Raw genomic sequence first — 27,399 nt, 5'->3', positions numbered from 1 at the left:
TCATCTGTAAAGCTCAAGATTTAGTTGTTGAACCAGGAGAAAGATGTATAGTACAGCATGCCTTATATGATGGGATACTGATGAGACATTTTTTATAGTCTCATCAGGCAGATTATAAGACTACAGGTTCTAACCTTTCTTCACAGAACACTATCAGATGAGTGTACTGGAATCGGCTCCTGTTAGCTCCACTGTGGGGAGAGTGTTTGCCAAGGACTTGGATGAGGGAATCAATGCAGAGATGAAGTACACTATTGTGGATGGAGACGGTGCTGATGCCTTTGACATTAACACAGACCCCAATTTCCAAGTTGGCATCATAACTGTGAAGAAGGTAATCCAAATCATTTTAATGGAGTCTTTGAACTTTTTCAGGGCTGTTGTACTATTAAAGGCATTGTTTCAAATCCTATGATAAGCACTCTTTTTTTTTTACCATTAAAAGAAAACAACAACTCTTACTCCTTTTGCTTACATGTAAACACTGGCTGTGTTATCATTTTACAGAGATGGTAAAAGGTCGTGATAAAAATAAATTATAAATGCCATTTCTCCTAGCTCACTACTTAGTCACTTAAAAAACTGTTATAACTTAATTCCCTAATGATGTTAATGATTAATCAATATTTGTATTTGAATGACTTCGTTTTTACCACAGTATGCCATAAATACATAAATAACAATAAAGCATTTATAAATCAATAAATAATATGTAGGGATTTTTAATTGCTATTTAAAGACCCACAGACTCTAATTAGACCTGGAAATGCTTTATCAAACATAGCTGAAGTGAGATTATCTCTTAAAACTCCTTTGCTTCATGTTAAGTTACCAAGTTTTCTGAGTATAAGCTATCAATTTTTTGTGAGCATGGTATAAAGCACATATGAATGAATATCTTTAGATGAAAAACAAAACTTTTTTTAAATTAAAGTTTTAATATCTTAGTAAATATATATCTGAGAAAACACATTAATGCAAAAATTCATTGATTTAATCTTCCTTCTCTTCTATTTTAAATACATTAAAAACCCAAGATATCTTAAATTATTTACTCAACAAATATTTGTTGAGTGTCTACCTATGTGCCAGGTATTACTCTAGGCATTTAATATAGAGAATAAATAAAATAGCCAAAAATATTTGCGCTCATGGAAGAGGAAGAAAATACTCAAAATAGGAAGTCAATAAAGTAATCCTATATAGTAAAAGCCTACTATGCTAAGTGTCTGGCCGTCCATTCAACCAATAAAAGCATAATATGCTAATGATATGTTAAGGCCACTCAACCACTTATTAGGATGTGCACTGACCACCAGGGGACAGATGCTACGACGTGTAGGTTAGCTTGTGGCTGGGGTCTGGGTGATCGTATTTGAGTGAGATAGGCTGGACACGCCCTGGAGTCCTCCTATGGTCCCTCCCCAGCTGGCCAACTTCCTGCGTCCCTCCTCAGCCCCAATAGTGCACTGGTGGGGTCTCCTGGCCTAGCCTGTGCCCTCTCACAATCTGGGCTTAGAGACCCCCTCCAAGTGCACAAATTTCGTGCACCAGGCCTGTAGTATATTAGAAAGTGATAAGTGCCAAAGGGAGGGGTAGAATAGAACAAAAGTGGTATCAGAAGAGCCAAAATGACATTAAATTTAAATCAGGTGGTTGGGATTGGCCCCCCAGAGAACTGATGTTTATGCAAAGACTTACTTATGGGGGAAGAGTTACAGCCTCATGTTGGGGAGGTGCCCTATAAATGACTTTCCATAAGAACTGTACATGGCAGCCAGGAGATGAAGAAATGGGAATGAAGATATTGAGGAAAGGGGACAACAAATGCAAAGGCCCTGAGGTAGAATTTTGCTTGGTTTGTTTCAAGAACAGGGAGTTTGATAAGACTAAGTGGAGGAGAAGATTAGTGGGAAGTGAAAAAATTCAGAAAACAAGAGGGCCAGATTGTGTAAGACTTTATAAACTGATGTAAAGTCATGGAGTCTTACTCTGAGAAAAGTGGAAACAATTGGAGGTTTTTAACAAATGTGTGACATGACTGAACTTTCATCAGAAAAAAAATTATTATGTAGGTTCTGTTGAGTAAAGACCATAGGGGCAAGGATGGAAACAGAGAGACCAGCTGAAAGGCTATTGCAATAATACACATAGGAGAAGATGGTGGCTTAGCCTTGGGTAGTAGGAATGGAGGTGGTGAGAAGTAATAAGATTCTGGATATATTTTGAAGGTACAACCAACAGGATTTCCTAACAGATTGGATGCAGATACAAAAGAAAGAGAGGAGTCAATTGAGCAACAAAAAGAATAAAGTTGTTATTAACTGAGATGGGAAGTCTACAAGTAGAGAAGGAGGCAGGGGATGGCAAATGTTGGATTAAGTTCTGGACATGTTACATTTGCAATGTCTGTTGGACACCCAAGTGTAGTAGCTGTTTGTTACAGGAGTCTGGATTTTGGAGAAGAGTCTTGGGCTGGAAATATTAAATGTAAGAGTTATAAGCATGTAGATGCTACTTAAAGAAAATAATACAGGATTACATTCCAAGGAGAACACAGATGGAGAAGACAGTGAAATGAGCCCTGCAGCACCGCAGCATGAGGTCAAGGAGAAGAGCAAGGACAAGCAGGGAGACTGAGGAGAGACCAGAAAGGAAGGGGGAAAATCAAGGGAGGTTGGTGTCTGGAAGGCACAAAGAAACTGTTTCCAAGAGAAGGGAATAATCACCTGTGACAAATACTTCTGCGGGTCATACAAGAACACTAAAATTGACCACAGACATTAGGAACATGGAGGACCTTGACAAAAGTAGCAAAGTTATAATTTACAATGTAGCACAAGTTAGTGTGTTTAATAACTTTATTCTATGTTGTTCCATAGAGTTGAATTAACGCTCCTTTAAAAGGGAAGAGTTTATGTTTATCCTGTTTTATTTAAGGTACAATAAAAATAAAGCAAAAGAAAAAATACATCCAGCAAATCACCAATCATAAATCTTTATAACCAGCACACAATGACCTCAGAACAGTGCAAAATGCTGAGATTAAATAAATCTGGAATAATCAAGTAAATGTGGATGTAATTTAAATTTTTATAGTTTCTTATTTTATTCTCATCCTTTGAGAACAGCATATGCTAGAATTATAAAAGATGACTAGAAGTAATACCAGTTTAGTGCATGACACAGGAGTAAGAACATTCCCTAATACATGATATGGCTCAAGTTAACAATTAATAATACATCACTTATCATGACTGTTAACTGTAAACAGATAAATGCTCAATTTTTTTTATTAACAGTGGATCCTTTAAGCAAAAATTCTCTTTAAAAACTAAGCAATCAGAAAAAAAGAGCTTTTGGAATTCTCAATACATTTGAAATTTTATATTTTAAAATAATATATAAGATATTGTAATTCTAGCCGAAACCGGTTTGGCTCAATGGATACAGCATCGGCTTGGGGACTGAAGGGTCCCGGGTTCGATTCCGGTCAAGGGCATGTACCTTGGTTGCGGGCATATCCCCAGTAGGGGGTGTGCAAGAGGCAGCTGATCGATGACTCTCTCTCATCGATGTTTCTAACTCTCTATCTCTCTCCCTTCCTCTCTGTACAAAATCAATAAAATATATATATATTTTTTAAAGATAATTCTAAATAACAATGTAACAATATTAATTTATATCAATTTATTATAATACTAGGGGCCTAGTGCACAAATGTGTACACCTTGAAAGGAACTGTGGGACAAGAGGCTGTGGTGGGCACAGGGGCAGGTCTCAGCCCAGCCCCTCCCGCTGAGACTCCTGGTCCCGTCTTCCAGCAGCCCCTCTCCCACCACCCCCACTTCCACCCGTTGATAGCACTGGCCCTGATCACACCCGCTGACGGTGCAGAATGATTGGGGGCAGTGCCAGCAGTGGGTGCGAGCGAGGTCAGCGCTTTCAGTGGTTGCAAGTGGTGGCTGCTACCCCAATTGCCCCTTAGGAACAGGAGGAGATGGAGAAGCCCTGAAGGGCAATCAGTGCCGGCAGTAAAAGCTCATACCCACTGACAGCGCCAAGCAATCAGACTGGCACAGGGTGTCAGAAGCAAGTGCAAGTGGCAGCTCTGGCACCCACACCCCGTGGGACCAAGGCACACAGGAGCAAAGAATTTTCAGTAACCACCAGAGGCTCGCCCCAATGACAGCAACCGGCACCCTGTCTTGGTTTGGCACCCCCACTCACTTGCTCCACCATCCCACCATATTCCACACGCACCTCCTGGTGGTCAGCACACATCATAGCAACCGATTGTTCCACCATTGGGTCTATTTGCATATTATGGTTTTGTCTATATAGATAGCTTGTTCCTTATTATGAGATATTCTTTTAAAGATATTAACTATTACAATTTTGTATCTGAAAGGAACCCCAAAATGTCATTTCTCCAGCTCCCTTGCTTAGAGAAAAGATTAAACCTCACAAGATAAAATACTGTCTTTCCTTGTCATTACCTTTTCCTTGTCATTTCCTTTTCCTTGTCATTTGGATTAAAACATGTTTAATCCAAACAGATATTAGTTTTGCCAAGGTCATTCATATTTCTCTTCCAAACTTATGAGATGACAGAAAATGAAATTAAGAAAGAGGTCAATAAGTTGAGTAGATGGACAAGTTAAATATAATAAATATAATACTTTAAATGCTACTGACTGTTCAAGCTGTTTGTTTAGAACAATTCACTCAGATCCCTAATCCACACCCATCTTCCTACTTTGTTACTAGTAATCCTATATAATAAAAGGTTAATATGCAAATTGTCTCCTCTGGAGTTCTACTGGGAGACCAGGAGTTCAATCTTTCACTATGATATGCACTGACCACTGGGGGGTAAGGGGAGGAGAGAGGGGTGCGGAACATGGCAGGCAAGCAGCAGCAGCAGGGTACTGAGGGAGCGAGAAAAGGAGGAGGCAGGGAGTCCCACAGACAAGAAACCTTATCAGCCCTGATCGCTGGCCAGCCAGGCCTAGGAACCCTACCCATGTACAAATTTCATGCACCGGGCCTCTAGTGTCTTACAAAATGAAAACAAAATTTCTGCTTTTGATTAATTTCCCTAAGGCCTATCATTCATCTAAAAAGCACATTCTGCCCTAACCTGTTTGGCTCAGTAGAGAGAGCATCAGCCTGCGGACTGAAAGGTCTCAGGTTGGATTCTGGTCAAGGGTATGTACCTTGGTTGTGGGTACATCTCCAGTTGGAGGTTTGCAAGAGGCAGCTAATCAATGTTTCTTTCTCACCAATGTTTATAACTCTCTATCCCTTTCCCTTCCTCTCTGTAAAAAAAAAAAAAAAAAAAAAAAAAAAAAAAAAAAGCAATAAAATATATTTAAAATAAAAACACATACTTATTTTTTAAAAAGAGAAATTAAGCTAAATGGATTGAATTGGATCTTCATAAAACCATTCTGATTACTACCCAGGATCTTGGCTCTTTTGGCTTTTAAGTAGTCAATTAATTTTCAGTATCTTAACAGCTTTAAAGATAACTTGAAATATATATTTTTAAGAATGTCCTTTATTCTATGAGCATGCTATTATGTCACTCGTCTTCAGCATGCCTTCCATCTTTCAGCACACAATAAGCAATAGTTTTGAGTCCATTATCCTCTTAAACAGGCCACAAAGAGCAAAACTCCTATATTTCACCAAACCTAAAATGTCCACAAAATGTAAATTCCATTATTGTTTATATATTACTTAAAAATAAATAAATAAATAAATAAATAAATAAATAAATAAATAAATAAACTCTTGCCGAAACCGGTTTGGCTCAGTGGATAGAACGTCAGCCTGCGAACTGAAGGGTCCCTGGTTCGATTCCGGTCAAAGGCATGTACCTTGGTTGCGGGCACATCCCAGTAGGGGGTGTGCAAGAGGCAGCTGATCGATGATTCTCTCTCATCGATGTTTTTAACTCTCTATCCCTCTCTCTTTCTCTCTGTAAAAAAATCTATAAAATATATTAAAAAAAAAAAAAAAAAAACTCTTGCCAATTTAAATGATGCAATTCTTTCTTATTCATTAGCTTATGGTTTTTTTAAAAACCTTTGCAGACACAGACATATTTGCTTCACATTCCTATTTGAACCAAGCAATCTGCCTCCCTAGTTCTTAGTCAAAAGGTAAGGTTTTCATTATGGGTATACAATGTATGGTGCTAAGAAAATACAGAATAAGTAGAAACCCAATAACAGCAGCAAAACAAACAAAAACATTTTGTTAGAATTTGAAAATAAATTTAGTTAAAGCAACTACTACTGTTTCTCTAAAGCAAGCAGTTGCTTAAATTGACACATGCCTCTTTCTAACAAGAAATGTGCTTAATTCAGAATATTTTATTGAAAAAAAAAAAAGCCATGAATGAATATTTACTAGTAGCTACAAAATTTTAAATCATCACCAAATGCATATGTGACTTTTAAGCTTTACTAACTTAAAATACTTTGCTATCCTCTGTAATTATTTTATAGGACTAACTTTCCATGATATTTTTATTGATGATATTTCGAGGTAATTGTTGCTTAAAACATTTAAATATTGTCAGTGAAAAAGGAAGAAAGAAAGAAAAAAAAAGAAAACATAAATGGATTATTCTTATGATATGGCAATATGGCATTCAAGTTCACATTCTGCCATTCTGAATGTAGGTAGGGCTAGATCAAAAAAAAAGAACCACCAAAAAAATAAGATTTTATGACATGTAGTTTATTTTGTGGGTGATCCCTGGATGAGGCATTTAAACATCTAGAGCAGCATTTTACTCTGACACTATGTGACCATGTTAGCTCAGTTCAGTCTTTGAATTCTCTTAGTCTGTTTCTTCAACTGGAAAATGTGGCATTGGATTCAGTTTTTAAAAGAGATTTTTTTAAAAGATCATCTACCCTGTTTCCCCAAAAATAAGACAGTGTCTTACATTATTTTTTTTCTCCCAAAGTTGCGCTATGTCTTATTTCAGAGGATGTCTTATTTTTGGGGAAACACTGTATGTCTCAGCAGGTTTGACTCAGTGGATAGAACATCAGCCTGCAGACCAAAGGGTCCCAGGTTCTATTCCAGTCAAGGGCACATACCTGGGTTGCAGGCCCTGGTCAGAGTTCATGCAGGAGGCAACCAAGAGATGTGTTTCTCTCACATCAGTATTTCTCTATCTTTTCCTCTTTCTTTCACTTTCTCTAAAAAAAATAAATAAATTAAAAATTAAAAAATCAATGGAAAAATATCCTCGGGTGAGGATTAAAAAAAAAAAAAAGATCTTCTATGATATAAACTAAATACACAAATACTGATCTGACAGTGTCCTGAGAACTCTTGTTGATAGTTTCTTAGAAAAATCTCTATTGCCTTTGTACTTGGAAATTTTCTCTTTAAGGAATAAAGCAAAACAAAAAAGCTTAGATTTCAGTTATATGTAGAGTCTGAAAGATAACCTGAACTCTCTCTTAATTATTGACATCTTTTCAAATGAATAAACATCTCTAAAGACAAGGAGACCATGCTGATAAACAGTAGACCTATTTAGAGTCAGTCTTGCTCAGAGTACAGTGGCTTTCTTAACCAGCACACTGGCTTTCTTCACTATCTCTGAAGCATCTAGCATCTTCTTACCTTCTTTACCCAAGTTGTTAGAACTGACATGAAGGCCAAGAACTACAGAACAAAAGAAAAAATCCCCTTTACTCTTCCCCGAACCTCTTTTCTACCATTTTAATGAATTGAAGAATCTACCCACCAGCCATCAATGACAGTCATCCTTTGGAACCCTGATATATATGCTGCTGGCTAACCAATTTTCCTGCCATTACTTTTCAGCCTCTGAGTTTTGAAAGCAAGAAAAGCTACACCTTAAAAGTGGAGGGAGCCAATCCTCACCTAGAGATGCGATTTCTGAACCTGGGCCCCTTTCAGGACACAACCACAGTGCACATCAGTGTGGAAGATGTGGATGAGCCCCCTGTATTTGAACCTGGCTTTTATTTTGTGGAGGTACCTGAAGATGTGACTATTGGAACAACCATACAGATCATTTCTGCCAAGGACCCAGATGTGACCAACAACTCAATAAGGTTTTGCCACAGATTATACCTTTCATGGAATCTTCCCTTCCCCAGCATCAAATTTTCTAGCACTTTTCCCCTTTGCTTTTTCTATTTCTGGAGACTCTCCTGATTCTTTAAATTCATTCTGTTTAAATAACATAGTCTTTTCATGTTATTTAGAAGTGAAGTATCATTATATCTACAACTTAGTGTCAAATGGTTCAGCAACACATGTGTGTGTGCGCACATACACACACACACACCCTTAGTTTTCAATCACAACCCTATTGACATTTTGGGATAGATAATTCTTTGTCATGGGGCTGTCCTATGCATTGTACAATGTTCAGCAGCATCTCTGGCCTCTAACCACTAAATACCAGTAGCACCCTGAGTTGTAACAACTTAAAATGTCCCCAAATATTGCCAAATATCCCTGAAGAGAGTGGGCTACAAAATTACCCCAAACTGAGAAATACTAATTCAGATAAAGCACAGACAATACATAGGTGTCAAACATTAAAAACTATTGAATCTTAGTGGTGAATATAAAGGTAATCATTGCACATTTTTTTGACTTTGATGAACCTTTGACATTTTCAGTTTTAAAAATAAGAAAAAATAACATACAATATATATTTCCAAATTCTATAGAAAAAAAACCACATAGAAACTATTTGTGTTGCTATTGGCTTCAATGCTATGTACACTGGTCAGATAGGGCTTTCTACTGCAAGCCCGTGTATCCATCTTTCCAAAATGTGATTTGAACTTAAATATTCCAACCAAGATGCGTCCCCCTCAAGAAGGGGCAAAACAGGAGAGCTGCTCTTATAGCCATGGCCATTTACATCAACCCTGGAAACCAAAGTGCAAACAGCTGGTGGACAGGTTGACACCTCAACCTTCCAGAGCAACTGCCAAGCCTCTGAGGCGTGACACAAAAGATCAAGATTGAAAAGCCATTTGAAGCCATCTGTCATGTTAAATGTTGGAAGTCACACAAATGGATCTGAAGCTTTAGTGCAAATAACACATTTTAAACACTCCCTAATGTATTGAATGCCTTTTCTGTCAGCTACTAGTACTTCCCTCATCTGATGCCATTTTATATGTAAAGAAAATGTGCTCTTGCAGCTTAAAAAAAAAAATGTTTTCCCCTTGAGAATAACTAAACTAGGGGAAATTCGCTTCCTCTAACCAATTAGTAAGCAATTTAAATTTTTTCTTTTTTTGAATTATGGTATTTGATTTTTTAGAAGTAAACTAATATTTATAACAACTTTATATGAGTGATATTTCTACCTTAAGCTTTTTAAATGTACAACAGGATGGGAAGAAGTTAGTGAAACCATATCATCCCTAAAATAATTATAAATAAAATTAATTCTACTATAAATGTATATTTTCAGAAGCCAAATGTATATATTATTCTTCCCCTTACCTCTTTTCTACCATTTTAATGAACACACACACACAGACACACACACACACACACACACACACACACACACCTTTTGATCAATTAATCTATTCATATCAAAGAAGATACTAGAGGGAAAACTTTAGAGAATAAAATTTCATTGGGGGAGGAGGTTGAAATAAGCACAAGCTTGAAAAAAATCAGATCTCATTACTAAAAGAGTCAATTAGACTATTCAGTGAATATTTCCACATGTTCTTTCCAGATTGACACTGGACTCCTACATGGTAAGCACTGGAAATATGGTTTTGTTTGGAGTCACATTACTAAATGACAAGAGACTGAACACTATCAGAAAATACACACACGCACAAATCCTAGAGTGAATGTGTATTTTTCAGGACTACAGTTGTTATCTTAAGACATCTAGGAAAGAAAGAGAAATAGCAGGCCTAGATCCACTACTGGTATGGAGCAAATGAAGGAATCCTACCTCGCTAACAGAGTGCTGCTTCACATGATGGGCCATTGAGAACCACTGGATGGCCACCATGATACACAGTTAACATTATGGAAGTTCATAATGAAATGCCTGCCTATTCTAACAGATCCCAATCAGAAAGAATCCAAGAGTGACCAGGATGGAGGCACAGAGCAGGGTCCATTGAGCTTTTTCTATGGTGGGACTCTAGGTCCTGAGAGAGAAACTGGCAAGAACAAGGCAACAGCCACAAGCTTGGGGTTAATAGTTAAGAGTTCAGGCACAGCAGCAAAACAGATTCCACTTATCATAACCAGTTGCAAAGAAGGGACAGAGTTCATATTGCTAAATAGAGGGTCCCTGATTCTTTGTATTATCCTCCAGAAACAAAGAATGATCCCTGAACCCAAGCAGAAAATCAGGGGTCCTGGACTCTCATAGGGAAAAGCACCTAAAAGTCTAATGTCTGGCTATCATTTAATTAAACCATTTGGGAATTACTTTCCTATGTTATCTTTCCCCAAATTGTTCACTTATCCTTATTTTTCTTATAAAATTTATCTTGTTTTGAAATAATTTGCATATGTTATCTGCTGCTTGGCTATCTAATTCAACTTCTGCATTTTTATTACAAACTAGAGGCCCGGTGCACAAATTTGTGCATCATTGGGGTCCCTTGGCCTGGCCTGCAGAATGAGGCCAAAACCAACTCTTGGACATCCCCTGAGGGGTCCTAGATCACCAGAGGGCACAGGCCAGGCCGAGGGACCCCACCGGTGCACAATTGGGGCCAGGAAGGGACATGGGATGTTGGCCAACTGGGGAAGGACCGCAGGAGGGCTCCAAGGCATATCTGGCCTGTCTCATTCAATCCCAATCAGCCGGACCCCAGCAGCAAGCTAACCTACCAGTTGAGTGTCTCCCCCTTGATGGTCAGTGCACATTATAGCAAATGGTTGAGCAGCCTTAGCATATCATTAGCATATTATGCTTTGATTGGTTGAACAGAGGACCGGACAACTATACACTTAGCATATTAGGCTTTTATTATATAGGATAGATGATGTTTATAGTCCTAAAAAGAAAATAAATATTAAATTACCCAAAAACCAACATATTACCTAAGGTTTAAATATTATGAACAAATAGCCATTGAACTTTTTAAAAAGGTTATTAGGGCTTTTATAATCTCCTTTTAAGGAAGCCTGTGGTATGTTCAGGCATATATACTGGTCATTATTTACTAACTAGAGGCCCATTGTATTATACAAAATTTGTGCACAGGTGGAAGGGGGAGATGTCCCTTACCCCAGCCTACACCCTTTCTAATCTGGGACCCCTCAAGGCCTAAACAGGCAGTCCAACAGCCCTCTCACAATCCAGGACTGCTGGCTTCCAAATGCTTGCTTGCCTGACCTCCTGATTGCACCTACCTGCTTCTGCCTGCCAGCCTGATCACTCCCTAACCACTCCCCTGTCAGCCTGATTGCCCCTAACTGCCCTCCCCTGCAGGCCTGTTCTCCCCCAACTGCCCTCCCCTTTAGGCCTGATCCCCCCACCCCCAACTGCTCTAACTCTGCAGGCCTGGGTCCCCCAAAACTGCCCTTTCCTGCAGGCCTAGTCGCCCCCAACTTCCCTCGTCTGCTGACCTAGTCACCCCTAACTGCCCTCCCCTGCAGGCTTGATTGCCCCCAACTGCCCTCCCTTGCAGGTCTGGTCCCTCCAACTGCCCTCCCTTGCTGGCCATCTTGTGTTGGCCATCTTATATCCATATGGGGGCAGCCATCTCTGACCACATGGGGGCAGCCACCTTCTGTGTTGGACTGGTCAGTTTGCATATTACTCTTTTATTAGATAGAATAAACCCTCAAATTAGTCTCCACATTTAGTTAAATGTACATGAAAAATACAATATTTGGATTTCCTGAGATTTTAGTAATTGCTCAAGGAATTTCTGGCAAGTGAGAAATTGAACCATTTGCAACTGAAATAGGCTTCTGCTGTGTGAGAACAGCCAGCCCTCTGGTGCCATCCTGGAGTATGTGTGGATTAGTGAGGCTGCCCCTGATTCCCTGCCTCCAAATTGCTTCCAAATCCAGTGAATGTCCTGAGCCAAGCAAATAAGCAGGAAGCTAAAAGAACACCAGCCATTGTTTGTTCAAGAGAGTTGTGTATGTGTATGTGGTGCACAGTCTACCCATAATAGATGAGAATATTATGGTTGGAAAAAGGAAAACCACCTGCATTATTCACCAGTACGTCCCAACTTCCTCATTTTCCATCTGTATCTACACCTTTTGTTTGTTCTCTTGTCTCCTGAAATTCAGTCCGGTGCCATATTCAGAGATATAGATGCCATCACTGCCTAAACTCGGGCCCGGTTAGGGAAGTCAGGAAGGAACTATCCTTAATAGGGAGCTTCCGCTCAGAGTGTCATGAAGCAGGACTGCCATGGGTTCTTTCAGTTAGTTATTTCTGCCATTCCATCTCCCACACCATCTGTGACATTTGCCATGGCTTTGTAAATCTGAGTGCAGAAAGCTGGTCATCAGAGGCTGCTCTCTCTAGGCATAATGCCTACAGCCTGGAAAGCTGCCATCAGAGTTGTGGCTCTGTGAGCCAAATGGCTGCTTTACTCACGTGTGGGGAGTGAAAGAAAAGACTGTCATGAGCCAACCAGTATTTTTTTCCTAAGACAAATTCAACTCTTAAAATAGCAGGTAAACCTTACACATACACACACACACGTATGTATATGTATGTGTATGTATATATGTATGGATATGTATATGTGTGTATATTTATTGAATTTTAGAGAGAAAGGAAAGGAAAGGGATAGAGATATAGAAACATCAATGAGATAGGAAGTCATCGATTGGCTGCCTCCTACATGACCCCCACTGGGGATTGAGCCTGCAACCTGGGCATGTGCCATGACCAGGAATTGAACCAACAACCTCTTGGTTTCTGGGTTGACACTAAACCACTGAACCACATCAGCCTGGAAAATTGGTAAACTTTAAAACTAAACCACTAATTATACCTAGAAAAAATACTTATTGAATTTTAAATGAACTTTGTAAGCATGTATTTGTTCTTTATTAAAAAGTCAACTGTTCCCTATCATGGCTTAATCTATCCTCAAGAAGAGATCAGGTTGTGTTTCCTCAAACACTATCATTAGTTCCATGTGCAGGAAGGCAGCATGGCCTGGTAGTTAGGAGTAAGAACCTAAAACTCAATTCTCTATTCTTGATTGCCAGCTGTGAGACCTTAGTCAAGGGATTTAACCTCTCCATTCCTCAGTCTTCTCACCTATAAAATGGGGATAATTATAGTACCTACCTTGTAGGGTTATTGTAAGGATTAAATGAGTCAATATAAGTAAGGTGTATGGAGTGAATGCCTGACTACAACAGTGTTCATTAAATAGGGTCACAAGCAGACAGAGATATTAATTTGCTTCCTTAAATCTCCCAACTCTTGGACAGCTATAACTGAAATGATTCCAACTTCTCTAGCTCTTAATTAATTCATAATTCTCTGAACAGCCATCCTGTAGGGAAAAAATATGTATTTGAACCACAACATTTTACCAAATAATACACATGCATATTCCATATATTTATTTACAAATATTTAGGACAAAAGTTTGACCATCAACATTTATTCTTACTGCATGTGAGAGTATGGCATGCATACATATTATTTCATTTTCTTTCAACACTAGTCATAATCCACCATATTGGCTTAACTAACCCGCAGTCTGAAAACAATACACTAAAAAAATTGCTTACTCCCATCAAAATGCAGTTTCCTGGTTACCCTATTGCTGGCAACTTTAAATAGAATTTTGAACCCAATACATTAGTGTGTTTGTGTGTGTGTGTGTGTATGTATGTGTGCATGCGCGCATGCGCTTTCAAGTCTTCTACAAATTATCAACTGTGTAACTGTTTGAAAGTGACTTAACTTTTCAAAGTCTTAGTTTTCTCTAATAACTTAAGTAATACCTACCTCCTAGAAATGTTGTAAGAATTTAAAAAGAAGCTATAAAATGTCTGGTCTTCAATAATGGCAGCTATTATTATAATTACTAGCCATTACCAAGGACTACATTAGGTTCTCAAGGATGGATCTCAATCATGGTTACATACCATAATCTCTTGTGAGGATTTTAAACATACAGATGCCTGAAACTCCCTCCACACTTACTGAATCTCCTAAGATGGGAACCAAGTAAGATGATGTAGATGAGATAACAAAAAGAGTTGGACTGCCAGATAATTTTCAACAGGAATTATAGATCTTACCCAGTAGCAAGGTAAATAATTACTCAAAGGATACAGACAACAACAAAATGGAGGCCAAGCATTCTTTCTTTGGAAAGGTCTGAAACCAACAGGCACAAGTGCCTATAGATATCCTTCTTTTCCAGTGTACGAATACATGTTGGTCCACTGAACACGAAAGGTATAAACAATGGATGTTGCTATTCAGTGCACTGCCTGAAGAAAAGAAGCCATCTTGGATAAGAAACATCTGTTTTTTAGACCCCATTAATTATGTACCAGTAACTCATATGACATTTTCCAGCAAGCTGTGCCCCATAAATTCATAAATTCCAGGCTTATTTACAATAAGCAACCTAAACAGACCTGATCTTTCCTGTTAAAAACATTCCACAGATAAAGACTCTTCAGTGAGTAAATATATTATTGTGTTTGCCAACATGTCAGTCATTAGCACATTTATAAAGGACCTGACGAAAATCTCTTCTTTTCAATAGTTGATATTAATTACAGGGAATCGAATCACTGAACTACATGTTTTCCAGCTCCAATTTAGCATTTCAGAACTTATTTGAATAAATTGTTTTTGAACAAAGATACACAGGGGTTGTTATTCAGAGTGTTCCAAAAAGCCTTGGGCAGTTCTCCAGCTTTAAATAGCTGAAATTGATCTTTAAATAGCTTACAATTGCCCTAAGGGTTAGCACCACTTTCTATTTAACTTTGTGAATCAGGAAATTAAAGCAGTAATAGTTTGCTGTGGTTTTTTTACGGGGGAAGAAGGAAAGGATGGGCTGGGGAGGGAGGTGCATAATAAAACAGTAAATTCATTCTTCCAAGTGTCCATAATTCAGAACTAGTGGTGTCGTGTTTCACATGGTACTCACTCAGTTCTCTCCTGTAATATGCTATAGTATATTTATCCAAATGCAATGATGTGTTTAATCTGTGGGTTTTTTGTTTTGTTTTGGTTTTTTTGCAGATATTCCATTGACAGAAATAGTGACCCTGGAAGATTCTTCTATGTAGACATTACAACAGGTGCCCTAATGACTGCAAGACCCCTTGATCGGGAAGAATTTTCTTGGCATAATATCACTATCCTTGCTATGGAAATGAGTAAGTAACACAATAAATTGGTCTCTATATAGTGACAAATATAAGCAATGTAGAATGTGGGTGTTTCTAGAGCTGTTGGAATAAGAATTGTATTATTTATAGGAAGAAACAAAAATTATCATAGTTCATACAAGTGAGTGAATGTAATTAGTTCAAATACTTATTCAGCATCTGCTTGTATAGCTAGTCCTGGCTAGAGATTTTTTTTTAAAGGCACAGCCCAACTGGTGTGGCTCAGTGGTTGCACACTGACCTATAAGCCAGGAAGTCATGGTTCAATTCCCAATCAAGGTACCTGCCAGGGTTGCAGGATCAATTCCCAGTAGGGGCATGTAGGAGTCAGCTGGTCAATCATTCTATCTCATATCCCTTCCTCTCTGAAATCAATAAAATACATTTTTTTAAAAAAAGCATATAAAAGCTGTAAAAAAAAAAAAAAAATCCTTAAACCAAGAAGCAAGACTCATATGAAGAAAAGGGACAGTTCCTGAAAAATCTAAGAGGCTTTCAGTCTTTGACAAGATTGGGAATGCACAAAAAGTAGAAAATATTACTGGATGAAAGGAAGCATTTGTAACAGATGAGCCTTATTACACACATACATGCATTCAAGAATTTCAGACATGTTAAAAATAAAATGCAGATTAACATAAACTTAAAAATGGAATGGAAAAGAAACAAAGTTGAGATTAGCAGGTTTATTATAAATTTAGCAAAAACTAGATTATTTTCTACTATGTTTACTTTTTTTCATAGCACCTAGTGATGGCTTGGAGAAATGGCAGACCCTAATGCATTGGCAGAAGCACATACAGCCATTTAGGAAGGCAGTTTGGCAATTCATCTTTTGAATTAAGATTCTCTAAAATATTTGTACTCTTTTTTAAAATACTATATTTTTATTGATTTCAAAGAGGAAGGGAAAGGGAGAGAGAGGGAGAGAGGGAGAGAGGGAGAGAGGGAGAGAGGGAGAGGGAGAGAGAGAGAGAGAGAGAGAGAGAGAGAGAGAGAGAGAGAGAGAGGTCAATGATTAGAGAGAATCATTGATTGGCTGCCTCCTACACGCCCCCTTACTGGGGATCAAGCCTGCAACCTGCCCATGTGCCCTGATCGGGAATCAAACCCTGACCTCTGGGTTCATAGGTCAGCACTCAACCACTGATCTATGCTGGTAGGAAATTTGTACTCTTTTTCTCAAGAATTCTACTTCTAATAATTATCTTAAGAGAATAATCATATACTAGAATATCAACAAAGATTTATATACCAAAATGTCTACAATATTATTATTTAAAATTAGGATTACCTTAATATCTAATAACTAGAGGCCCGGTGCACAAATTCATACAGTGGGGTCCTTCAGCCTGGCCTGCGGGGACTGGACGGAAACCAGCTCTCTGACATTGTAAGAGGGCACAGGCCAGGCCAGGGACCCCACCAGTGCACAACTGGGGCCGGGTAGGGATCACAGGAGGGCTCCAGGGCGTATCCAGCCTGCTTACTAAGTCCTGATGGGCCAGACCCCAGCAGCAAGCTAACCTACAGTCAGAGCATCTTCCCCCTGGAGGTCAGTACACATCATAGCAACTAGTCGAAAAGACACTTAGCATATTAGGCTTTTATTTTATAGGATAGGAGTCTGACTAAATAAATTATGGTATAATCATAAAGTAAAATGAAATTATCCCTGGCCAGGTGGCTCAATCACTAAGTCATTTGGAGCATCATCCTGTACACTAAAGGTTTTGGATTCAATCCCAGGTCAGGGCACATATCTAGCTTGTGGGTTCAATCCTTGGTTGGGGCACATAAAGGAGGCAACCAATGTTTCTCTATCTGTTTCTCTTTCTCTCCCACTTTCTCTCTAAAGTCAATGAAAATGTATCCTGAGGAAAATAAAAGTAAATAAAATAAAAGTACCATGTAGATATTAATACCTGGGCTCAAAGAATATTCCAAAGACACAAGATAATCTTAACCTAAAATATTAAAAGTTCTGAATACAACTTTTATATGTCATTTGACTACAGTATGTATGTGTGTGTGTGTTGTGTCCACATTTTTGGATACATATGCAATTTTACATATATCATAATAATGAATAAGGACTGTGGATCATATTTATCCTTGTGTTTTTCTGGAATTTTCATTATAAAAAAAGTTCTAAAGTTTAATTTTAAAAATTTAAATATGTCCACATTTTTGGCCAAGCAATAGAAATATTTACAGGGAAAACACAGTAAAGCATAGTATTTTTAAGAAAGAAAAGATGAACCAGAAAAATAAAACATCCTGAGATTTAACAAAAAGTTATTTACCAAGAATAATTTCTGTGTCTTATAATTCCTATTTTATCTTCTTGGGATGGTGACCACAAAAAAAAAAAAAAAAAAAAAAAAAGACAGGAGGGGAACTACTGGGGCCATGAAATTATCTTTGTGTAGCAATGCCAAGCAAAAGACTGACCAAAAAGACATTTCCCCATGAATGACAATGAGTAACTTCTTCTGCCCCAACCTAAGATATGGATTTGGGGTGTGTTTGATCCTGTAATATCTTCCTAGACCCTAAGCAGAAATAAACATGTAATGTTATCTGTATTCCTGTAAGTTGAAACCTCCTAAAATATAATTCAAAAAACAGATAATTTCACGGGAATAAAGCCAAGCTATGTAGTATACCTCCAATTAAAATGGGCTACTTGCACAACCAGACAGAACTGACCTCCTTTAATTCCAGAACCTGATATCTGAGCCAAGTAAGAGGTTCAAAACCTTTTAAAAACTCATTTTGTGGTATCAGCTTCCCCTTTAGTCTGGCCCTTCCCCTCATCCTGATACCATACACTCTCTCAAACATACACCCTCTCTGTCCGTGCTTGTGCTCTAGCTACACTCTTATTAGGTAATACATGCATCCTCTGCTTGTGCTACCATTTTCACGTACTTTATCCATTCTTTAAAAACCAGGCTGCAAGGAAAATAAATACCTAACTGGCAACAAGTGCTTTCTTGCACTGCTAACATTCACCTTTGGTGTTCTTTGTGTTCTCTTTAGACAATCCTTCCCAGGTTGGAAGTGTTTCTGTCACAATCAAAGTCTTAGATGTGAATGACAATGCTCCAGAGCTCTCCAGATTCTATGAAGCCTTTGTCTGTGAGAATGCCAAATCAGGGCAGGTAAGGCAGCCTGTGAGGCACCTTGGTTCACTCCCCAATGTGGAAATGACTTACAGATAACCAAATCCAGTCAAGTTTAGACTCCAGATTCCCCAACTTCTATATATCACGCTGCAACACTTTATTTGTTAAATTATATTTGGAGTCTCCATTGTATTTTATGATTTAAAGACTGCTTTGATGATGGTTTGATTCATGGGCTAGCCTATAATAAGCCATCTACCCACCTTGTAACTGAAGTGTATAGAGCAACTATAATAACATGAGCTCTGGGTCGTGGAAGTGAGAGACCATGAAGACCAGAAGAAAGAATAGTCTTCTCTTTTCCTCGGTTAGCACTAATCCCTAAAAATGTTTAGAGTAGGAAAATTGTATTTTTTATATCCTCCAACCCCATTTCTTAACTTCTAGCAATAAGTACCCTTGTTTCGGGGCTGCCTGCTAGATTCTCAGAACGCTTTGTGACCTAGAATTACCTCTTCCCTCTAATCTCTCAATTAAAACTCTCATTTGTTAGCGCTGTTCATGTCAGGTAAATTTTGAGATAAAATTAATCTGAATGGGCAAATTTCTACTTATTTGAAATAACTTTAGGGAAAAATTGCAAATTTTTTAAACTTGCTTTTAAACCTACATGAATGTTCTGTTGATCAAACTCCAAGTGGTGTAGCTGAGAAACATCTGAAACTCTGCTTAGAGTGGTCCTGTATTAATGTATGTGTAGGGCAATCGCCCACCTGAACCCATCCCTCCATACCTCAGATCATAGGCCATCTCCGCCTTCTGCTCCTGCTTTGTAAGATTCTTTCCTCCTCTACACCTATGACCCAACAGATTCCCTATCGGTCCTATTTCCCTCTGCAGGACATTCTGTGGCCCTATGGATTCTGATGGTGGGTTGCAAACAGGTCAATATAGTTTCAGAATGAAAGTTTGTGAAATGCATGTCTATAAGATGAATTCCTACTTTGGCAATTCAGGACTTCCAACTGTAATGCATTTTTTGTGTTCACTTCTCTCACTTACCTGAATCATCACCTCCAGCATCCTGTGGCAGAGAGAGACTATGTCTGTACAATCCACGCTTATATTAGCTTCTTGACCTCACCAAAGACTGACTCACATCGCTACCATTCTACTAAGAGCAAAAAGTGATTCTCATACCCCAGGAAGAAAAATGTATCCTATAGTTAATTTGTTCTAAATTATTCCTTCCATTGACTCTGTGTCCATGGTCTATATAGCACTTCTGAAATTTTTTCAACAAGTCTATGATAATTCTACTTGAATTTCTAGTCTAAAAAGACCAGAAATATTATGGAACTAATAAAAGTTACAATGAAGGCTTTTATGGCACAAGAAATAATCAGTATTATTATAAGAAAAGAGGTATAAAGACTACATATACATGCTTGAAGTTATGTAAAATTATGTCTGTTATGAAGAAAGATTGAGAGATAAGATATAAAACCAACAATAATTACTATGTACAGATGGGTTTTCAGTGAGGAGGTCTAGGTCTTTATGTTAATGTTTTGTTTTATAATTTATTATAAAAACATAATGTACAAAATATTATATGGTAAGATTATACTATAATATTACAAATGTATAATTCTTTAAGTTACAATATGACAAGAGGCTAATTCTTTTTTTTTTAATTTATTGATTTCAGAGAGGAAGAGAGAGGAAGAGACAGATAGAAATATCAATGATGAGAGAGAATCATTGATCAGCTGCCTCCTGCACACCCCCTACTAGGGATCAAGCCCGCAACCTGGGCATGTGCCCTTGGTCAGAATCTAACCTGGGACCCTTTAGTCCACAGACAGATGCTTCATCCACTGAGCCAAACCAGATAGGGCTCAAGAGGCCAATTCTTAATCTATAATAAAAAATAAATAAAAGACAGTGATAAGTAGCATAGTAAATTAAACCTCTCTCCCTCCAAAAATGAAACATTCCTTTCTTAAAGGGCTTCAGAATAGAAGTTGCATTCTGACAGGTTAATAGCATTTTAACCACCTTTCATTTTAGCACACAATCACATCTCCCTTTCTACATCTCTAAATATAGCTTTTAATGGTCTTTTATAAAGTCCTTTGAAGCACAGTTTATCTGTGACTTAAAATTCAGGTGATGAGCCACAAATCTGTCATATCTATCATCGTTAGCTCAAAATAATGAAAATCCTACCCTTTGATTTTGGCTCTGGGACATGTTTTGAAGATTTTCAAAAGCACACAGGCCACGAGGTATGTTGGTTTATAAAGAATCGACCTCCTTGAGTTAGACTTGTTGCACACTGTCAACAGCTCTGCATCTGCCAAGTTGGGACGTGTGCTTTCCTCTTAGTGAGCAGATATGAAGGAAGCCCATGAAGAAATCAGAAGACATACTTGATGAGAGCTGAGGGCAGAATGAAACCTGCTGCGTGGAATAGTGCATGGAGAGTGGAGGGCTGGAGAGCAGGCCATGATGCTCCTCACACTCAAAGGCAGTGTCTTTGTTCATTTATGCTTTAAAGCCCTGTAATCAACCAGTATTATGCCTCAGGCCCCCCTCTCACTAATATATATACACGACTTCACCGATCAGATGTTCTGAATTGACTTTCCAATTATGTTTACCAAGTTATACATAATCACCTATTTATAACATGCATTGACAAATATGTTATGTCTTTATATGTTTGGCACTATGAGCAAGATGGAATATACAGGATTTGTCTGGACAGGGATGGAACAATAGGGTGACCTGTGTATGACACCAGGCTAGACTATGGGGCAAGTTTATCCTTAGTACTCTCCTGACCCCTATCCTTTATTGCAGCACCATTCCCCCAATTTTTATCAATAGATTCAACGGAGGCCAGTTAACAGTTGGATTCACCAGAAGGCATATACTGAGACTGTGTTTTAGTATAAGATGCTTATTAAGGAGTGCCCCTGGGCCAATGCCTGTGGAAGGGAAGGAGTTTGGCAGGACTTGGCAAAAGGAGAGTCTAGTTGCAATGCAGACCCACTCACAGCCTTGTATGACTTCATGTTGCTTTAGAACTAGAGTTTTCCCAAGTTGAGATGGGTTGGTCAGACCTTTCTACTAATGCATCAGTCACTGGATGTGGATTCCCCTGGAAGACTGTGGTGACCAGGGATGGGTGGTGCTGGAAACCAATCATTGTCTCACTAATAGAAAGAGGCTGGTCAACCTTGAAGCTCCGAAAGGTCAGAGCCAACCACACCCTAATTGAGACAATAGTAACTGAGGCAACTTCCCCATCTTGTAATCATGTAAATCCTTACTGATATGAATCTGCTTATTACCAGCCTAAGGGTTATGGGTGTTTCCCAAAGCTGCTTAAGGGTACTGGGTGTTTCCCAAAGCTGCTTAAGAGTAATGGGTATATCCCTTAGCAGCCTCAATAAAAGGGATAGCAAGGCCAGAGCCTAGTGGAGTCTTCCCACTAGAGGTTGACTCCTGCCTGGCCCCCCAATTCCCAAATTAACTCTTTTCTAGTCTCTCTCTTCATTTTAGTGTGTGGCCTCCTCCAGAAACCAGACCCTGAATGGGCCCTAATCACACGGGTCATGTTAAGGGTTCCCACAAGGTGGCTCTCAGGAACTGAGACAGTCCCCAAAGAGACAGACAGTTGAAGTCTGGGGCACCAATGAAGGGAAATCTGAGCAGCACACTGTTCACAAAAAGTCCCCTTGTTAGAGCTTTACTGTTATTTAATCCTCAGCATACTGTCAGGGTAGCATTTGCTCCCTTAACTTACAGCTGAAGAAATGAAGACTAAACAAGCCCACCTGGCCCCGGCTGAACTTTGCTGTTCTGATTTCTGCCCTAGCATAATACTACTGGCTTTTTTTTTTTTAATTTCTTTATTGATTAACGTATCACATATTTGTCCTCAACCCCCCCAACACTGCTGGCTTTTAACAGCAGGAACATCACGTCTGCAGGGTCAGGCCCATGAGGGGTGGGAGGAGTCTTTACTATTGGTTGATAGAGAAGCAAACATATAGGAAGGAGACCACCCATTCAACACCCTTCCTATATCCCCCCAAGTCAGCCTGCCAATGGTTCAATTGTGCATTTCATACTGCTTTCTTAGTAGCTTTTTTATCATGGTTTTTGTAAAGCAACTTACCGTATTTTTCGGACCATAAGACGCACTTTTTTCCCCCCAGAAGTGGGGGGAAAAAGTCCCTGCGTCTTATGGTCCAAATATAGCCTACACATATACTTTAAAAAAAAAGTTTTTTTTACTTGCCCGGCTCTGTGTGGTCTCTGTGTGCTTGCCCAGCTCTAAAATGGTTCTAAATGCTGCTGTTTACTTTACAGGGTTGATTACATGTGTTTATGACTGTGATGTTGGGTTTTAATGCACATAAAATATTTTAGGACACTATTTGTTTCAGAATCTTTTTTTCTTCATTTCCCTTCTCTAAAAACTGGTGCGTCTTATGGTCCGGAGCATCTTATGGTCCAAAAAATACGGTACTACGCTGAAAAGCATTGTGGAAAAGACAAAGTTTTGGCCAAAGAACTCCAGAGGAAGCTACTCCACCTCTTCCTCTCCTCAGCCCCAAGATTTGCTTCTTACTCTAGTCTGTTATTATATAAAGTGACCATCACTCCAACACACAAGATGGCCGTCCCCATGTGGTCAAAGATGGCTGCTCCCATAGGGGCACAAGATGGCTGCCACAAGATGGCTGGCAGGAAAGGGCAGTTGTGGGCAATCAGGCCAGCAGAGGAGGGCAGTTAGGGGTGATTGGGCCTGCAGAGGAGAACAGTTGGGGAAGACCCAGGCCTGCAGGGGAGGGCAGCTGGGGGAAACCAGGCCTGGGTTTCAATTAGGAACAAACAGTTAGGGAGGCAAGGGAGGGCAGTTAGGGGCAATTGGCCCAGCAGGGGAACAGTTAGGCATCAATCAAGCTGGCAGGGGAGTGACTAGGGGGTGATCAGGCTGGCAGGCAGAAGTGGTTAGGAGCAATTAGGCAGGCAGGCAAGAGAGTGATTGGGAGCCAGCAGTCGTGGATTATGAGAGTGATGCTCATTTAGATGGGGGCCTAAATGGGCAGTCGGACTTCCCTTGAGGGGTCCCAAATTGGAGAGGGTGCAGGCTGGGTTGACAGACACACACACCCATGCATGAATTTCATGCACTGGGCCATATATATATATATATATATATATATATATATACACACACATACATATACACCCCACTCTGGAGGTCTTGTGCTCTATATTGTACTTTATCTAGCTCCCCTTCCTACCACCAAAGAGTGACTGCCCTGTGACCATAGCCAATGTTTATGTTTATGTTTATGTTTATGTTTACTTCCCTTCTAGGTATTGGTCACTTTTAAATAAGGGTCTCTCAAAGATAACAACTTGACCCTGAAATATTAACCCCAAAATGGGGTTAAATCAGTGGGGTGAGAGGATGAAAAACTGGGAGACAAGCAGAACCTTGTAGAATCCCACAATTCATTTATTCAACATCTTCTATTTAGACTGCCTAAAAATGGCTGGCCTTGGTATGAGAATATGTTATGTCAATGTCTAACATCTGAGGTATTCAGGTACTATTCACCTTGTGATGGTAATGTACTCAAGCCCAACAATAAACCAAAAATAAATCCTGAGTTATGAAGATTTTCCAGGTAAGTTCTAGAATATCCTTCTCATTAGGTAAAATAATCTGCTGTTGAATTTCAGGGTTTGGGATCTCACTGGGCACTGAAACTTTTTCTTTTGGCTCCAACTCACTTAGCTGATCCAGACAGTGAGTGCAGTGGACCATGATGACCCACACACTGGTCAGCACTTCTACTACAGCTTGGCTCCCGAGGCTGCTAATAACCCCAACTTCACTGTAAGGGACAACCAAGGTAATTCGGTGGATGGTTGGCTACCAATGCTTTCTACTGCTTGGGCTGGACATTTGGGGTTATACCATAAGAACAGTTTCAAATCCCCCTGCTCTTTAATATCAGGGAAGATAGTAATACTAAAGTGTGGTGTCTTTCAAAATTTCTTTTTTTTTTTTCAGAACATAAAAGACAAAGAATCTGAAACCTTCATTCAGTCAGTTTACAAACACTTGAGTGCTGGCTCAGCCCCCTGTGCAAGGCACATAGCCTTCCTTCATCCCCACAGCTGTGTTTATATGTCCTGTGACTATGGGAGAATCTGAAAAAAAGATGATAGAAACTGAGTGAGATAAAGAGAAAAACCTGAGGGAACATTTCTAAGCAAGGATCAAAGGGGGAAACAGTAAAAAGCTCCCAGAATAAAAGTGAGGCAAAGGCTAAGTAACACAGATAGCACAGGGCAAACATGGGGTCACAGAGTAGTTCTGGCATTAAAACAACTTTATTACTTTAGGGAGACACAGCTAAGGCTTCCCTATTCCAGAAAACGCTCCCCACTACAGTTTTGTGGGGATGGAATTCCAGACATTCTTCTACAATAAGCCTTAGATGAGCTAAGCCCGCAGGCGTCTTCAAACTGCGGCCCGCGGGCCACATGCAGCACCAGAGGAGTCTGATCCGGCCCGCCAGGTTTTTTGGGCAGTGATCGCAGCCGAGGTGTTATAGTAGGAATTAGTAGTTCATATAGTCCGGCCCTCCAGCTCTCTGAGGGACCGTGATCTGGCCCCCACTTTAAAAAGTTTGAGGACCTCTGAGCTAAGGGGTTTACTGTCCCAGCACACTCTGCCCTGGGCACACATGGGAAAATGAGGGACTTCTGTTCTCTAGCCAGATAATTTTCAAAGAAAGATCAGAGCAAATGAAAACATAATTTAAATCTGCCAAGTGAATCACGTCTGTTACTAACTCTGCTACCAACTAGTTGTCTGACCTTGAGGAGGGAGGTCTGTAGTCACCTCATTTTCAGTCCAATCCTAACATATAAATTGTCACTTTATAACAATCTAAACAATGATAACAAAAAATTGTGATTAGGCATGCCTGGTCTTATTCTCAAACATCAGTTATTTGAGACTTAAAGTATTAAGTCCACCCCATGTGATATTCTGTTATTAAAAGTTGAGAACATCAAACCTGTGTTCTTCTAAATGGAAAGCATCCTTCCAAGTCATCCCTTTAACGTTCTTCATGTTATCATAAAATCATTATGCTAATTCAGGAAGGAAAGATCATATAATTTATAACAACAGACCTACTACAATTAAATATCCTGAAATTTTCATTGGGTCAAATTTTGAACTATTCGGTTATGTGATTTATAGGGGAACCCTTCCTGCAGAAAGTGGATCAGCTCCTTCAGGACTGGTTTCACAGTGGAGACTCTAGAGGGGGGAATAACAAATTATACTGTTTCTTCAAATTTCCCACTGTGTTACTCTATTCTTTCACTCTGGTATTTATCGGAATCAATACAGACACAATATGGAGCAAAATGCTGCAAATTTTTTAAGGATTACTTTGGGTACAAATTCATGGAGCCAATACCTTAAAAAGACAACCGGAACACGATGACTATAAAAAGAAATAACTCATCTCTTGAAAGGTTTTCCAAAATGAAAGTTAGCACATCTTTAATAGAATAAACTTTTAATATCCTCTTGACAATTTACCCCGCGAGTATTCTTTACTGAGGCTCATTAAAAAACTGACCAACATCTGACATTGTAGAGCTATTGGTAAGCCCCCAACTCCCATGCCCAAAACATGATATTCTTTTATGAACATAACAGAACACTATCTCAAGTAAAGCCTTACTTTTTTTTAATTCCCAAAGCATTATGAAAAGTATTGTGTGTATACAGCACTTTGCCATCTCAAATGCATTCTCCATGCTCAGTTTTATTTAATACTAGAGGCCTGGTGCATGAAATTTGTGCACTGGGGAGGCAGGGGGAGGAGGATGTCCCTCAGCCCAGCCTGGACCCTCTCCAACCTGGGACCCCTGTGGGATCAGGCCTAAACTGGCAGTTGAACATCCCTCTTACAATCCAGAACTGCTAGCTCCCAACCACTTGCCTGTCTGCCAGCCTGATCACCCCCTAACCACTCCCCTGCCAGCCTGATGAATGCCTAACTGCTCCCCTGATGGCCTTATTGCCCCCAACTGCCCTCCTCTGCGAGCCTGGTTGCCCCCAACAGCCCACCCCTGAAGGCCTGGTCACCCCTAATTACCCTCCCCTACCAGCTTGGTTGCTCCTAACTGCCCTCCCCTGCTGACCTGGTTGCCCCAAACTGCCCTCCCCTGCAGGCCCTTTTATCTCCACCTCCCAGCTGCCCACCCCTTCTGGCCTGATCACCCACAACTACCCTCCCCTCTTGGCCATCTTGTGGTGGCCATCTTTGACCACATGGGGACAACCATCTTTGACCACATGGGGTAGCCATCTTGTGCAAGGGTGTGAGGGTCAATTTGCATATTACCTTTTTATTACATAGGATTCATAAGGTTTGAAGGGAGTTCCTAATCCTGATTCTATCTCACTTGGTATATAAGAAATCAAATGTCCAAAATATTAAGATTGGGACTGGAAGCTGGGACCGTTTTAGCCACACATACAAAGTTTTGTTTCATCTTGGAAATACTTTTCCTAAATGGGTTACAAAATCCCTTGTTATCATATTCAAAAAATTTCTACAAGTGGCTAAAAATTTCTACAAGTCCCAGATCCCTTCCAGGACTAGACTCAACAATGTGATGATCTGATCTTTTTTGTTTTTTTTTAATCTTAACCAATTCTGAGATCAAGAAACACATGATATCTAGTAAGTATGCTTTAATGCTATAACACTTTTAAAAAATTCAACTC

General features: G+C 39.4%; 1 protein-coding gene across 2 annotated transcripts in view; it reads left to right on the top strand.

Annotated features, from left to right (window-relative positions):
• Nucleotides 1-27,399, top strand: part of CDH20 (cadherin 20) — a 200,939-nt gene that overhangs the window by 163,975 nt on the left and 9,565 nt on the right. For both annotated transcript variants that reach the window (XM_036419045.2, XM_036419047.2), the window contains 5 exons: nucleotides 147-334; nucleotides 7,861-8,114; nucleotides 15,266-15,402; nucleotides 18,460-18,581; nucleotides 24,373-24,490. In XM_036419045.2, coding sequence (XP_036274938.1) covers nucleotides 147-334; nucleotides 7,861-8,114; nucleotides 15,266-15,402; nucleotides 18,460-18,581; nucleotides 24,373-24,490 — 819 coding nt within the window. The remainder of the gene's footprint in view (nucleotides 1-146; nucleotides 335-7,860; nucleotides 8,115-15,265; nucleotides 15,403-18,459; nucleotides 18,582-24,372; nucleotides 24,491-27,399) is intronic.

The sequence above is a fragment of the Pipistrellus kuhlii genome, unplaced genomic scaffold, assembly GCF_014108245.1.
Source record: "Pipistrellus kuhlii isolate mPipKuh1 unplaced genomic scaffold, mPipKuh1.p scaffold_m20_p_6, whole genome shotgun sequence".
NCBI lineage: Eukaryota > Metazoa > Chordata > Mammalia > Chiroptera > Vespertilionidae > Pipistrellus > Pipistrellus kuhlii.
Note: the sequence above shows the minus strand (reverse complement) of the source record. Positions and strands in the feature narration are given on the sequence as shown.